This window comes from Salmo salar, chromosome ssa10 (genome assembly GCF_905237065.1).
Source record: "Salmo salar chromosome ssa10, Ssal_v3.1, whole genome shotgun sequence".
NCBI classification, from domain to species: domain Eukaryota; kingdom Metazoa; phylum Chordata; class Actinopteri; order Salmoniformes; family Salmonidae; genus Salmo; species Salmo salar.
The window spans coordinates 87,646,626-87,662,194 of NC_059451.1; the positions used below are offsets into that span (position 1 = coordinate 87,646,626).

General features: G+C 42.5%; 1 protein-coding gene across 3 annotated transcripts in view; it reads right to left on the reverse strand.

Annotated features, from left to right (window-relative positions):
* LOC106560839 (breast cancer anti-estrogen resistance protein 1) overlaps nucleotides 1-8,654 on the reverse strand; it is a 134,188-nt gene extending 125,534 nt beyond the window's left edge. For all 3 annotated transcript variants that reach the window (XM_014124199.2, XM_014124197.2, XM_014124196.2), the window contains exon 1: nucleotides 8,151-8,654. In XM_014124199.2, coding sequence (XP_013979674.1) covers nucleotides 8,151-8,162 — 12 coding nt within the window. In that variant the 5' untranslated portion in view covers nucleotides 8,163-8,654. The remainder of the gene's footprint in view (nucleotides 1-8,150) is intronic.
* Nucleotides 8,655-15,569: the final 6,915 nt, after the last annotated feature.

The following is a 15,569-nucleotide window of genomic DNA, read 5'->3' on the forward strand; positions in this document are numbered from 1 at the left end:
AGGAGAGAGAAGGGAGAGAGGGTGGGAGAAGGAGAGAAGGAGGGAGGAGGAGACAGGAGGGAGGGAGGAGAAGAAAGGGTGGGAGGAGGAGAGAAGAAGGGAGGAGGAGAGAGGGTGGGAGGAGGAGACAAGGGAGGAGAGAGGGTGGGAGGAGGAGACAAGGGAGGAGAGGGAGGAGGGAGGAGGAGAGGGACGAGAGGAGGGAGGAGGAGACGAGGGAGGAGAGAAGGAGGGAGGAGGAGAGAAGGGAGGAGAGAGGGTGGGAGGAGGAGAGGAGGAGGGAGGAGGAGAGAGTGGGGAGGAGGAGAGGAGGAGGGAGATGGCCAGAAAGATGGATAGGGATGAAGAGAACAGTGAAGAACAGAAAAAGAGAGAAATCGAGGGAGAGCCGCCAAATAGAGTGGCGTTTGCTACTAGAAATAGCCAAGATAATAAATAACAGCAATAGCTACAGAGTCCTGGCTGAGAGATACATGGCTGCTGCTGCTGCCAGTCCACCGCCACATAGACTGACAGAGAACCACACTGCTGAGCATTCACACACTTTCTCAGACACAGGGATTAACACATATAAGGATGCACACACACGCACAGAACGGAATTTCAGCACACAGTGCTATTCATTACTGAGCATTCCCACACTGACTCAGAAGCTTTCACACACACGCGCAAGTACTTGCAATGCCTTATGTAAGGAAGCATGTTGTTTTACTTCACACACACATCCCTCTGTTTGCTTGCTGTTGAATTTGTGCTGTTGCCAGTGTCTTCGATCTGTGTTGTCAGTTTTGTCTTCCATTGTTTTTTGTTGTTGTGCTTTTTTAATCCCAGCCCCCGTCCCCACTGGAGGCCTTTTGCCTCTTGCCAGTCCGTCATTGTAAATAAGAATTTGTTCTTAATTGACTAGCCTGGTTAAAAAAAAAAATGTTTTAAACATGCACACAGTCCTCCCACAAGATACCAGATTATCACACACATACTGCATTGTGACAAGGATTGATGGGGGACAGTAGAAGAATGTAAGATCACATACATAGGGTAGCTCTCCCACACACACTCATTCAACGGCCCACACATATCTACACACCCCTTTACACACACTGTCCTCTAAAACGCACATTGGTACGAACCAAATACTCAATCTTCTTGCAGAATCTCTCTCTCTCGCACGCACGTACGTACGCACACACGCGTGCGCACACACACACACACACACACAGTCTCTCTTCAGTGAGTGAGCAGAGTGAGAAAAGTGAATTCCCCAGGGAGTGTTGGAGCAGGAATGTTCTGGCATGCAGCAGTGGCTCTGCTCCTCCATTGTGTGTCTGACTGTTTGAGCGTGAGTGAGGACAGACTCCACACAGCCCCAGTCACACCACACACACTGCTCTGCTCTACTGCTCTCCTCTTAGCCACGGGGGCTAGCTTTTCAGAAAGGCTGATGCTACCTTTTCTCCCTGAAATACAGGCAGTTCAACGATGGAAGGAGAAAATTCAAGCAAGACGTATTAGCTGTAGATCAGATAAAACCAACCAGTCGCAAGACATGGCCTTTAGTGGAGATTCATATGACAGGCTGACTGTGGATGGGCCCTTGGTAATAGTAGGTCAGCTGTGAATGACTGATGATAGACACGCAATAGTCAATACCATTACTGAATTCTATAAGACCCTGGATGGGATGACTAGATAGCATCAGAACACCTTTTCAGTGTACAGTGCTATTGGAATAGAAAATAACTGAATGATGGACAGTTGCTATGTGTGGTCCATTGACACCTGATGATGGTATATTTAGGGAAAAAGAGACATGCGGCAGTATACATATGTATTAGAGGTCGACCGATTAATCGGAATGGCCGATTAATTAGGGCCGATTTCAATTTCATTTTATTTTTTACACCTTTATTTAACTAGGCAAGTCAGTTATGAACACATTCTTATTTTCAATGACGGCCTAGGAACGGTGGGTTAACTGCCTTGTTCAGGGGCAGAACGACAGATTTTTACCTTGTCAGCTCGGAGATTTGTTTTTGCAACCTTCCGGTTACTAGTCCAACACTCTAACCACCTGCCTTACATTGCACTCCACGAGGGGCCTGCGTGGCAGGCTGACTACCTGTTATGCGAGGGCAGCAAGAAGCCAAGGTAAGTTGCTAGCTAGCATTAAACTTATCTTATAAAAAACAATCAATCTTAACATAATCACTAGTTAACTACACATGGTTGATGATATTACTAGTTTAACTAACGTGTCCTGCGTTACATATAATCGATGCGGTGCCTGTTAATTTGTCATCGAATCACAGCCTACTTCGCCAAACGGGTGATGATTTAACAAGCGCATTCGCAAAAAAAGCACTGTCGTTGCACCAATGTACCTAACCATGAACATCAATGCCTTTCTTTAAAATCAATACACAAGTGTATATTTTTAAACCTGCATATTTAGTTAATATTGCCTGCTAACATGAATTTCTTATAACTAGGGGAGTTGTGTCACTTCTCTTGCGTTCCGTGCAAGCAGTCAGGGTATATGCAGCAGTTTGGGCCGCATGGCTCGTTGCGAACTGTGTGAAGTCCATTTATTTCTAACAAAGACCGTAATTAATTTGCCAGAATTGTACATAATTATGACATAACATTGAAGGTTGTACAATGTAACAGCAATATTTAGACATATGGATGCCACCCGTTAGATAAAATACGGAACGGTTCAGTATTTCACTGAAAGAATAAACGTTTTGTTTTCGAAATGATAGTTTCCGGATTCGACCATATTAATGACCAAAGGCTCGTATTTCTGTGTGTTATTATGTTATGTTATTATGTTATAATTAAGTCTATGATTTGATTTGATAGAGCAGTCTGACTGAGTGGTGGTAGGCAGCAGCAGGCTCGTAAGCATTCAACCAAACAGCACTTTCGTGCGTTTTCCAGCAGCTCTTCGTTGTGCTTCAAGCATTGAGCTGTTTATGACTTCAAGCCTATCAACTCCCGAGATTAGGCTGGTGTAACCAATGTGAAATGGCTAGCTGGTTATCGGGGTGCGCGCTAATAGCGTTTCAATCGGTGACGGCACTCGCTCTGAGACCTTGAATTAGTTGTTCCCTTTGCTCTGCAAGGGCCGCGGGATTTGTGGAGCAATGGGTAACGATGCTTCGAGGTGGCTGTTTTCGATGTGTTCCTGGTTCGAGCCCAGGTAGGAGCGAGGAGAGGGACGGAAGCTATACTGTTACACTGGCAATACTAAAGTGGCTATAAGAACATCCAATAGTCAAAGGTATATGAAATACGAATGGTATAGAGAGAAATAGTCCTACAATTCCTATAATAACTACAACCAAAACTTCTTACCTGGGAATATTGAAGACTCATGTTAAAAGGAACCACCAGCTTTCATATGTTCTCATGTTCTAAGCAAGGAACTTAAACGTTAGCTTTCTTACATGGGACATATTGCACTTTTACTTTCTTCTCCAACACTTTGTTTTTGCATTATTTAAACCAAATTGACCATGTTTCATTATTTATTTGAGGCTAAATTGATTTTATTGATGTATTATATTAAGTTAAAATAAGTGTTCATTCAGTATTGTTGTAATTGTCAATATTACAAATAAAGTGTAAAAAATCGGCAGATTAATCGGTATCGGATTTTTTTGGGCCCTCCAATAATCGGTATCGGCGTTGAAAAATCATAATCGGTCGACCTCTAATATGTATGTTTAAATGTTTATTCATATTTCTACCTGCAGCTGTTTATAGCATAAATATGATCATTTCTCCTGAGCTGTCAGTTGTAAACAAATTAATGTGTCAGCTGACTGCTGGATTAAGATGCTTCCTCAGTCAGTGTGTGTGTGTGTGTGTGTGTGTGTGTGTGTGTGTGTGTGTGTGTGTGTGTGTGTGTGTGTGTGTGTGTGTGTGTGTGTGTGTGTGTGTGTGTGTGTGTGTGTGTGTGTGTGTGTGTGTGTGTGTGTGTGCGAGTACAAAAAACATGTTGACTCACCTTACTTGTAGAGAAACTCAAATGCTATCCTGTTCTCTTTCATGTCGCCGAAACGGTCTATGACTCTGTCATACAGTAGACTACATGCTTTTAGTTGTTGTTGTCCTAGGCTACCTGGCTAAAATGCTTGCTCACTAGTCTAACTTCCTTTCATGGGCAACGATGAGCCAGCTAGTTAACATTAGCCTTCTACATCTAGCTATGTGGAACTTCCATCCTCTCAGGCCAGGGGCACAATGTATGAATTAATGGTTGGATCAGAATCGCCGTTATAAAATCATTGTCCAGTACCAAGAATTAAGTAAAACCATAAGTCCAAATCAAATCCTTATCTCCATCCATGGCTAATTTAGGAAAGGGACAATGTCAGCTAGCTAACCACCAGAGGACAACAACACAAGGACATGCAACAATTCAAACTGGCTTCCCTTGACACTTTCTTTGGTACTCCAGGACCTTACATTCAGCCTCTTGTGAATTGTGGGGAAATGATGAAACACAGACAGACAAAAGACCAATTATTTCAGTTTTTTTCTTTTGGTCAGTTTTTGGGGGAAGCCTGGCTTCCCTTGGATGAGTGTGTGTGTGTGTGTGTGTGAGAGTGTGTGTGACTGTGAGTGTGTGTGTGTGTGTGTGAACTTGGAGGGTGAAGGCAGAGCATCCAAGCTGGGGAGATCACCATGTGTGAATGTTTGTGTTAATGTGTGTGCGTGTTTGAATGCCTGTGTGGGTATGTACATGCATGTGTGTGTGTCTGAATTACAAATAGGCTACATCAACTGGTTGATGGTAGCCGTTTGCACCGTTGTAGTACATTGTATTCTATGCATTTTGGACGACTTATAAGCAACCTCGCCTCATGTGTAATAATGCATTTGCTGTGAGTTATGTGTACCTATCTAGTAGACTAGAGATTTACATGTGATAGACACAAAGAAGGGAGGGAGGCTGATGGCTAACTGTTGCCCATACAAATAGCCAGGGCCTGATCGGGGTTATGGAAATGCACCAATTATGAATATGTATGTGGAGCATCATCTATGACAAGCTCCAAATGTCAGGCTTCTGAGAGGGAGATATGAGGGCTGTCGATAGAGCCCCGGCAGACGTCCCATTTAACCCCCTTGTGTCCTACATCGCATGGCTGCTGGCAAGGAGGGAGGGAGAGTGAGGGGCGAGAGAGGCTGCAGCTGAGCTGAGATGTGCCTTTGGGGAAACTGAGCTCATATTAAAGATAAGAATACTCTGTACTCTGGTAGAGGTGCTACATTCTCAATAGGCCACATCAATTCATGGCATGTTATGAATGCTTGTACGTACGGCTGCATGCATTCATGTATATCTGTCCATATGTCCCATTGTACTGTATTCAGAACATGCATATTGCCAAAATGTTTGCATTTGTAAAAGCATGCTACACTGTAAACTATAATAGCAACCTATATACAGTACATGTAGCATGAAAATAAAACACTGGGAAAACATTGCAATAGATGCTATTATATTCCACCTATAGTAAATCAGTTGATTACGGCCTGCAAAGGTTAAATTCATAATATCAAAGGAGGGATGACTAAAAAGCCACAGATGTGAATGGTGAATGACAGGGTGTTTAGTATTTAAGCCTTGCAGAGTTGGAGCATTGGGACCCCTGCTACTAGCCAACTGGGACTTCATGTTCACCTAAGCATGCTTAACTCTATGGGCTGATCCCATCCAAACATCAGTTTAATTTCCCTCATATTATGGTTGACTGGAGGAATTAACCCATCAAATACAGCAGGAGGATACTCTCCACGGGGACTCCCAGTCTATAAGCATTTTGGCAGGCCATCGAGGAAATACACCCATCACCCAAGCAACAACATTGGATGCTTTGAAAAATCTGCATTCCCAATAAGAAGATACAGACTCAAATGTAGCCTATAGCAGACGCTATGTTGACAGCTTCAACGTTGTAATAACAATGTTACTACACTATTACCGCAAGACTAGTAGTGTACAAATGGAAATGAGCTGTTGTACACCAGCCATCTTCCAAAACACCCCCATATCTAACTTGATTTCTATGGGAAATCTTAAATGATATCTACACAATGGAAAAGTGTGCAAGAATGATTTGTCCACTGGGTTAGGTGGACAGTCACACCATGGCCCTGTCTGTTTGTCTTTGATTTCCCAGTGACATGTGTGGCAGCCAGGTGAAGGGGCTCAGACTAGTTGGCATGGAGATGAGGGAGTCATTACGGCGCTGGGTTTACCGATGGTGTTTAGGAGACTCGTCATCCTGTCTGCACAGAGAACAGCAGCTGTTGCCATCAAACCCGGGCCGCAAGGCATGGGATTTGCAATCCGGACTGTGTTTGTTGAATACAGCGCAGAGAAGCTACAGTAACTGAGGGTAAAAACATATGTACAAACCAAACACAGTCCTACTCAAGAGTATAATACATACACTCTTAAAAAAAAGGGTTCCAAAAGGGTTCTTCAGCTGTCCCCATAGGATAACCCTTTTTGTTCAAGGTAGAACCCTTTTTGGTTGCAGGTAGAGCCCTTTTGGGTTCCATGTAGAACCCTGTGTGGAAAGGCTTCTACATGGAATTGAATAGGGTTCTACCTGGAACCCAAAGTGCTCTACCTGGAACCAAAAATAGTTATTCAAAGGGTTCGCCTATGGGGACAGCTGAAGAACCCTTTTAGGTTCTGGATAGCACCTTTTGTTCTAAAAGTGTAGCCTAATACAGTTAGTGATTCATAATGTGCTCAAACACTTAGCGAAGCAAACAAGGAAATAACGCTTGTTCATTACACATTTACATCGCTGTAATCGAATGAGCCTGTAAGCATGGGTGATTTAAGCAATAAGGCACAAAGGGGTGTGGTAGGTGGCCAATATACCATGGCTAAGGGCTGTTCTTATGCCAGACGCAACACGGAGTGCCTGGATACAGCCATTAGCTGTGGTATATTGGCAAACAAACCCCCAAGGTGCCTTATTGCTATTATAAACTGGTCACCAACATAATTAGAGCAGCAAAAATAAATGTTTGTAATACCCGTGGTATTAGGTCTGTTATACCATGGCTTTTAGCCAATCAGCATGGCTCGAACCACCCAGTTCATAAAATGGTATATATCATGTCTCCAGATGATCTACAGGCAAAGATGCCTCCATATATTTCAGTGTTTAGGAGACAACTTCAACCCTGTAATCAGCACATTTTACTCCCTAAACCTGACATAGGGAAAACAATGAGTTCTGAATTTCAAGCAGCAAGATACACAAACTTGGGATTTCTTCACAAACTGCTAGGGTTGAGATGTGTATTGCCGAAGGAATCCTCACACAGGTTAGAGCACGCTATTTTAGATATCTGTGTGCATAACAACACATGCCAAGCTAGATAGAACATTGCTTAGCCAATTGGAACAGTCATATCCTGAATATCTACACACACCTACAGTAAACAACCCAAATACACATCAAAGAATGGAACTGGTACCTTTTGATATGATAAGGGTACACAATTGGGCTATTTACTGATTTGCAGGCTGTTGGATTAATGGTGCAAAGCAACAGAAAACACAACAGAAAAAGACAACAGAAAGCAAAAATGTTCTCTCCATCAAAACTGCATATTCCTAATCCTATTCACATAACTGCATAATCCTATTCACTACAAACATGGTGAAGTATTAAGTGTCCAAGTACAATACGTTTGGCCTTAGACTCAAACTATACTGGTGGTTACACAATTGCAGTATCCAACTCAACACTATGTAACTCACAAAACTCAGGCTGCAACGTTGGCACTCCTACAAGTCAAATTTGACAGTTTGCCAACAGCCTGACAGCAAGCAGTCTGCGTTGGAGCTTGCACTCCTAGAGTGTGGACATTTTTACAAATTAGAGAAACATTGAAAATACATATCTCATATCATTATAACTGTGGTATTACAATTATATTACAAAACCAATACACGAGACGTAGCATACTCATCACTGACACATAGCCTAGTGCATTTCAAATGCCAGAGCAGCAAAGGAAATTACACTTGACAACATCGTATCGCTGACTATCTGTAGGCAACAAAAGTTCATGCCAAATGTAAAATATAACCTTTAAATAAGACTTACCGGAACAGACATCTTGTGATGAGTTGTAAGAGTAGGCTATGCCTCTCCTAGGCTACTTAATAATTAATAGGTTATTTAAAACAAGCAGTGGACTACTTTTCACCAGAAAAAAAAACTACTTTTCTTCAGGACTCCTTCGATGTCAGGCTTTATTCCATGCTTTTCCTTTATAATGTATCAACGTCGGTGACAGTTCAGCGTACAGGTTGAGTTTGGAATGAATGTCAGGGATATATGGTGGGATTTTCCAAGCTAGGAGCAGCCCACCAAATGCGGCGAAGTCCACCTCATGAACGTCCAGAGAACCCGTGTCTCCAATACCGTAAACACTTTCTACTATGGTTCTTCTACGTCACACGTTTCGTTTATCCTCCCAAGAATCCAACGTATAAAACGAATATAATAATGTTTTAAATCGCACCAGTGTCATACAGAAGGAAAATAATATTTGCTCAACAATCTTGCGGCGGCCAGGTTGGGCAGCTGCGTGTATAACTGCTGCTGCTGCGGTTCTAATGGAATCATCAAGTTTTATTTAAAGGGATGGTCTCTTTTTTCCACCATCAAAAAGAAGATGCAGCAATAAGCTAGTTTTTTTTAACGTGATACGGCTATAGCCTGCCCTAACTGATCCTGTTAAACTCATGTGCTTTTGCATTTGATAAAGAAAATCTATTGAATTCTATGCATTTACATCAGAATAATTTCTATGTCCCCTAAGGTTGCCACTTAAAGGGAATGTCTACATTGTAGTCGGCTGACGAAGCGAATTGTCCAATAGGCTACATTTATGGAAAGTACCACATCTGAAAGAGAGGTTGTTGTCAAATGTATTACAATAATTAATGTAAAGTTTAATCAATGAAACATTTAGTTATACAATAAAGTGGCCTAACCTAGGCTACATGCCTAGGTGGAAGTGTAGGTGCCTTTTGAAGTGATTTTGAGACATATCACAAATCACCTTATGCACTGCTCTATGATCACCCTCTCTTCAAATGCATAAGCACTACGGACCCTAATAAGCACTTTCATGGTAGAAATGAATTTATGCTATGCTTGATTAAGAAACCATGATAGTGAACAGGAAACACCTCAGAGATGGTTTGAGATATAATGCATTGTATTACTTTTTATGAGCATGTACAGTATGACCCCTTTAATCATTCAGACTAAATAACAGACAGTTTGATCCATTGGGAAACTAAATTATAAGCCTTGTTATAAGACATTGTAAATGCTCAAGTATGCTTATAAGAAGTTCTAAGGAATTATACCTGGATGAAGTGTTACCAAAGCCTTTAGGAGCTTCCAGTGGTTGGATAGCAGGGAGGGAAGGCATACTGGCTATTTGCTCCTGCTGTTATTTGAGATTCTTGTGTCAGTGATTGTTTATAATTATCCTCCCAAAGGTGTTGGCTATTTTAAAATCAGCTTCCCCGTTTGAAAACGAAGCCCTTGATGAGAGACAGCTACACATGCTTGGAGGTGAAGTGTGTGCCAGATACACTACATGAACAAAAGTATGTGGACACCTGCTCGTCGAACATCTCATTCCAAAATAATGGGCATTCATATGGAATTGGTCCCCCCTTTGATGCTAAAACTGCCTCCACTCTTCTGGGAAAGCATTCGACTAGATGTTGGAACATTGCTGCGGGGACTTGCTTCCATTCAGCCACAAGAGCATTAGTGAGGTCTCGCACTGATGTTGGGCAATTAGGCCTGGCTCACAGTCGGCATTCCAATTCATGCCAAAGGTGTTCGATGTGGATGAGGTCAGGGCTCTGTGTAGGCCAGTCAAGTTCTTCCACACTGATCTCGACAAACCATTTCTGTATGGACCTCATTTTGTGCAAAGGGGCACTGTCATGCTGAAACAGGAAAGGGCCTTCCCCAAACTGTTGCCACAAATTTGGAAGCTCAGAATCATCTAGAACATAAGTTTATGCTGTAGAGTTAAGATTTCCCTTCACTGTAACTAAGGGGCCTAGCCCGAACCATGAAAAACAGCCCAGACCATTGTTTCTCCTCCACCAAACTTTACAGTTGACACTATGCATTGGGGCAGGTAGCATTCTCCTGGCATCCGCAAAACCCAGATTAGTCCGTTGGACTGCCAGATGGTGAAGCCTGATTCATCACTCCAGAGAACGTTTTCACAGCTCCAGAGTCCAATGCCTTTGAGCTTTACACCACTCCAGCCAACGCTTGGCATTGCACATGGTGATCTTAGGCTTGTGTGCGGCTCCTGTACCATGGAAACCCATTTCATGAAGCTCCCGACAAACAGTTCTTGTGCTGACGGAACTCGGTAGTGAGTGTTGCAACCGAGGACAGACGAGTTCTGTGAGCTTGTGTGGCCTACCACTTTGCAGCTGAACCATTTTTGCTCCTAGATGTTTCCACTTCACAATAACAGCACTTACAGTTGACTGGGCAGCTCAAGCAGGGCAGAAATTTGACAAACAGACTTATGAATTTAAAACACAGATTCAACCACAAAAACCAGAGGGGTTTTCCAATTCCTCGCAAAGAAGGGCACCTATTGGTAGATATGTGAGAAGAAAAAAAAGCAGACATTGAAATCCGGTTGAGCATGGTGAAGTTATTAATTATACTTTGGGTGGTGTATAAATACACCCGGGGGACTCATTTAGGGTTCAAATTGGGATTTTGTAGGTGTTTAAATCAGGGTCAGTGTGAGGGTAAAGATTTGTGTTTGAGTTAGTGTGAGGTTTGAGACATCAACCTCAGTGTCACGTGTGTCGTAAGGAGTGGACCAAAATGCAGCAGGTATATGGATCATCTTCTTTACTTTATTAAAGAGAAGACACTTAAACAAAACAAATGACGAAAACAGTCCAGTAAGGTGCACAGACTATACTAGGAACAACCACCCACAAACACAAGTGAAAAACAAACACACTTAAAAATGGCCTCCAATTAGAGACAACGACAACCAGATGCCTCTAATTGGAGGTCATTGAAAAAACAACAGAAATAGAAAACTAGAATAAACATAGAAATAGAAAATATAGAACATAAATCAAAAACCCCGAAACACACAAAACAAACACCCCCTGCCACGCCCTGACCAAACTACAATAACAAATAACCCCTTTTACTGGTCAGGACGTGCCACTCAGTGGAGGATTAAAGGTTACAGTAGGTTCTTCACACTAATAAGACTCCTTTCCATTGACAACAGCAGCAACTGTCTACAATCTATACTGCTCAAAAAAATTAAGGGAATACTTAAACAACACATCCTAGATCTGAATGAAAGAAATCATCTTATTAAATACTTTTTTCTTTACATAGTTGAATGTGCTGACAACAAAATCACACAAAAATAATCAATGGAAATCCAATTTATCAACCCATGGAGGATTTGGAGTCACACTCAAAATTAAAGTGGAAAACCACACTACAGACTGATCCAACTTTGATGTAATGTCCTTAAAACAAGTCAAAATGAGGCTCAGTAGTGTGTGTGGCCTCAACGTGCCTGTATGACCTCCCTACAATGCCTGGGCATGCTCCTGATGAGGTGGCGGATGGTCTCCTGAGGAATCTCCTCCCAGACCTGGACTAAAGCATCCGCCAACTCCTGGACAGTCTGTGGTGCAACGTGGCGTTGGTGGATGGAGCGAGACATGATGTCCCAGATGTGCTCAGTTGGATTCAGGTCTGGGGAACGGGCGGGCCAGTCCATAGCATCAATGCCTTCCTCTTGCAGGAACTGCTGACACACTCCAGCCACATGAGGTCTAGCATTGTCTTGCATTAGGAGGAACCCAGGGCCAACCGCACCAGCATATGGTCTCACAATGGGGTCTGAGGATCTCATCTCGGTACCTAATGGCAGTCAGGCTACCTCTGGCGAGCACATGGAGGGCTGTGCGGCCCCCCAAAGAAATGCCACCCCACACCATGACTGACCCACCGCCAAACCGGTCATGCTGGAGGATGTTGCAGGCAGCAGAACGTTCTCCACTGCGTCTCCAGACTCTGTCACGTCTGTCACGTGCTCAGTGTGAACCTGCTTTCATCTGTGAAGAGCACAGGGCGCCAGTGGCGAATTTGCCAATCTTGGTGTTCTCTGGCAAATGCCAAACGTCCTGCACGGTGTTGGGCTGTAAGCACAACCCCCACCTGTGGACGTCGGGCCCTCATACCACCCTCATGGAGTCTGTTTCTGACCGTTTGAGCAGACACATGCACATTTGTGGCCTGCTGGAGGTCATTTTGCAGGGCTCTGGCAGTGCTTCTCCTGCTCCTCCTTGCACAAAGGCGGAGGTAGCGATCCTGCTGCTGGGTTGTTGCCCTCCTACGGCCACCTCCACGTCTCCTGATGTACTGCCCTGTCTTCTGGTAGCGCCTCCATGCTCCGGACACTAGGCTGACAGACACAGCAAACCTTCTTGCCACAGCTCGCATTGATGTGCCATCCTGGATGAGCTGCACTACCTGAGCCACTTGTGTGGGTTGTAGACTCCGTCTCATGCTACCACTAGAGTGAAAGCACTGCCAGCATTCAAAAGTGACCAAAACATCAGCCAGGAAGCATAGGAACTGAGAAGTGGTCTGTGGTCCCCACCTGCAGAACCACTCCTTTATTGGGGGTGTCTTGCTAATTGCCTATAATTTCCACCTGTTGTCTATTCCATTTGCACAACAGCATGTGACATGTATTGTCAATCAGTGTTGCTTCCTAAGTGGACAGTTTGATTTCACAGAAGTGTGATTGACTTGGAGTTACATTGTGTTGTTTAAGTGTTCCCTTTATTTTTTTGAGCAGTGTATATAAATGTTGCTTCTCAGCCATCTCTCTCTTCCACATTCCCTTGGCCTTTAATCTGATCTTTATGTCTTCTTTATCTATCCTCTTCCCCTTTCTTTCAATCTGTTGTTTTGTCACGAGGCAAGGCTCGTAGTAAAGGCTCTAAGTAAATTTGATTAAGTTTGATAAGCTTTATTGTTCTACTGGAGGAAGTTATTTTGGCGTCATCGTCAAGCGCAGGTTGCACACAAGTATTTCAAGTTCACCTTCATACATGCTCGCAAGTTAGGTGAGAGGTGAACAGTGGTAAAATTAAACTGAGCAAAATAAATAGTGAAAGTTGAGTGAGTTTAAAAAGGTATTTGAAGGGTAACAGCAAGGTGGAAGTGAGCAGTCAGTGAAGGAAGGAGACAAGCTGGGAAAATCACTTGGGGCTCACAAAGTCACTTAACCATCCAAGAGAAGTAACAGAAAACATAAGAGAGAAGGTGTATTTGAATAAATATGAGGATGTCTTGCTCTCCACAGCTCTGGAGAGTGTACAGGCCTCTCTCGGAGTGTGTATGCATGTACAGTACCAGTTAAATGTTTGGACACACCTACTCATTCAAGGGTTTTTCTATTTTTATTATTTTCGACATTGTAGAATAATAATGAAGACATCAAAACTATGAAATAACACATATGGAATCATGTAGTAACCAAAAAAAGTGTTAAACAAAATCTAAATATATTTTATATTTGAGATTCTTCAAAGTAGCCACCCTTTGCCTTGATGACAGTTTTGACAAAGTAGGGGTGGAATAGAGAAAATAGCCCTATTTGGTAAAAGACCAAATCCATATTATGGCAAGAACAGCTCAAATAAGCAAAGAGAAAAGACAGTCCATCATTACTTTAAGACATGAACGTCAGTCAATGCGGAACATTTCAAGAACTTTGAAAGTTTCTTCAAGTGCAGTCGCAAAAAACATCAATTGCTATGATGAAACTGGCTCTCGTGAGGACCGCCACAGGAAAGGAAGACCCAGAGTAACCTCTGCTGCAGAGGATAAGTTCAGTAGAGTTACTAGCCTCAGAATTTGCAGCCCAAATAAATACTTCAAGTAGGTCAAGTAAAAGACACATCTCAACATCAACTGTTCAGAGGAGAGTGCGTGAATCAGGTCTTCATGGTCGAATTGCTGCAAATAAACCACTACCAATAAGAAGAAGAGACTTGCTTTGGCCAAGAAACACGAGCAATGGACATTAGACCGATGGAAATCTATCCTTTGGTCTGATGAGTCCAAATTTGAGATGTTTGGTTCCAACCACCGTGTCTTTGTGAGATGCAGAGTAGGTAAATGGATCTCCGCATGTGTGGTTCCCACCGGGAAGCATAGAGGTGGTGAGATGGTGTTTTGCTGTTGACACTGTCAGCACACTGTGTGCAATAATAGTGTTTAATTTTTGAATGACTACCTCATCTCTGTACCCCACACCCTACAAATGGTCCCTCAGTCGAGCAGTGAATTTCAAACACAGATTCAACCACAAAGAGCAGGGAGGTTTTCTGATTAAAAAAAAAAAAACATTGAACATGGAATATCCCTTTGAGCATGGTGAAGTTATTTATTACAATTTGGGTTGTGTATCAATACACAGTCACTACAAAGATACAGGCATCCTTCCTAACTCAGTTGCCGGAGAACAAGGAAACCACTCAGGGATTTCACCATGAGGCCAATGGTGACTTTAAAGTAGTTAGAGTTTAATGGCTGTGATAGGACAAAACTGAGGATGGATCAACAACATTGTAGTCACTTCACAATACTAATCTAATTGACAGAGTGAAAAGAAGGAAGCCTGTACAGAACAAAAATATTCCAAAACAGGCATCCTGTTTGCATCAAGGCATTAAAGTTATACTGCACAAAATGTGGAAAAGCAATTTACTTTTTGTCCTGACTACAAAGTGTTATGTATGCGGCAAATCCAATAGAACACATCACTGAGTACCAACTCTCCATATTTTCAAGCATAGTGTTGGCTGCATCATGTTATGGGTATGCTCGTAATCGTTAAGGACTGGGGAGTTTTTCAGGATAAAAAAACAAAAACAGAATGGAGCTAATCACAGGCAAAATCCTAGAGGAAAACCTGGTTCAGTCTTCTTTCCACCAGATACTGGGAGATTAATTCCCCTTTCAGCAGAACAATAACCTAAAACACAAGGACAAATCTAGACTTACTAAGAAGACAGTGAATATTCCTGAGTTTCCGATTTGCAGTTTTGACTTAAACCTACTTCAAAATCTGTGGCAAGACCTGAAAATAGTTGTCTAGCAATGATCAACAACCAATTTGTAATGGCTGCCGAAGGTGCTTCTACAAAGTATTGACTCAGGAGTGTGAATACTTACGTAAATGAGATATTTCTGTATTTACATTTTCAACACATTTCCAAAAATGTCTAAAAACATGTTTTCACTTTGTCATTATGGGGTATTGTGTGTAGATGAGAGAATTTTTTTTTGCATTCAGGCTGTAACACAACAAAATGTGGAATAAGTCAAGTGGTCTATATACTTTCTGAAGGCACAGTACATGCAACATACAAGTTTCCTATCACAAATTTAGATTTTAAATAT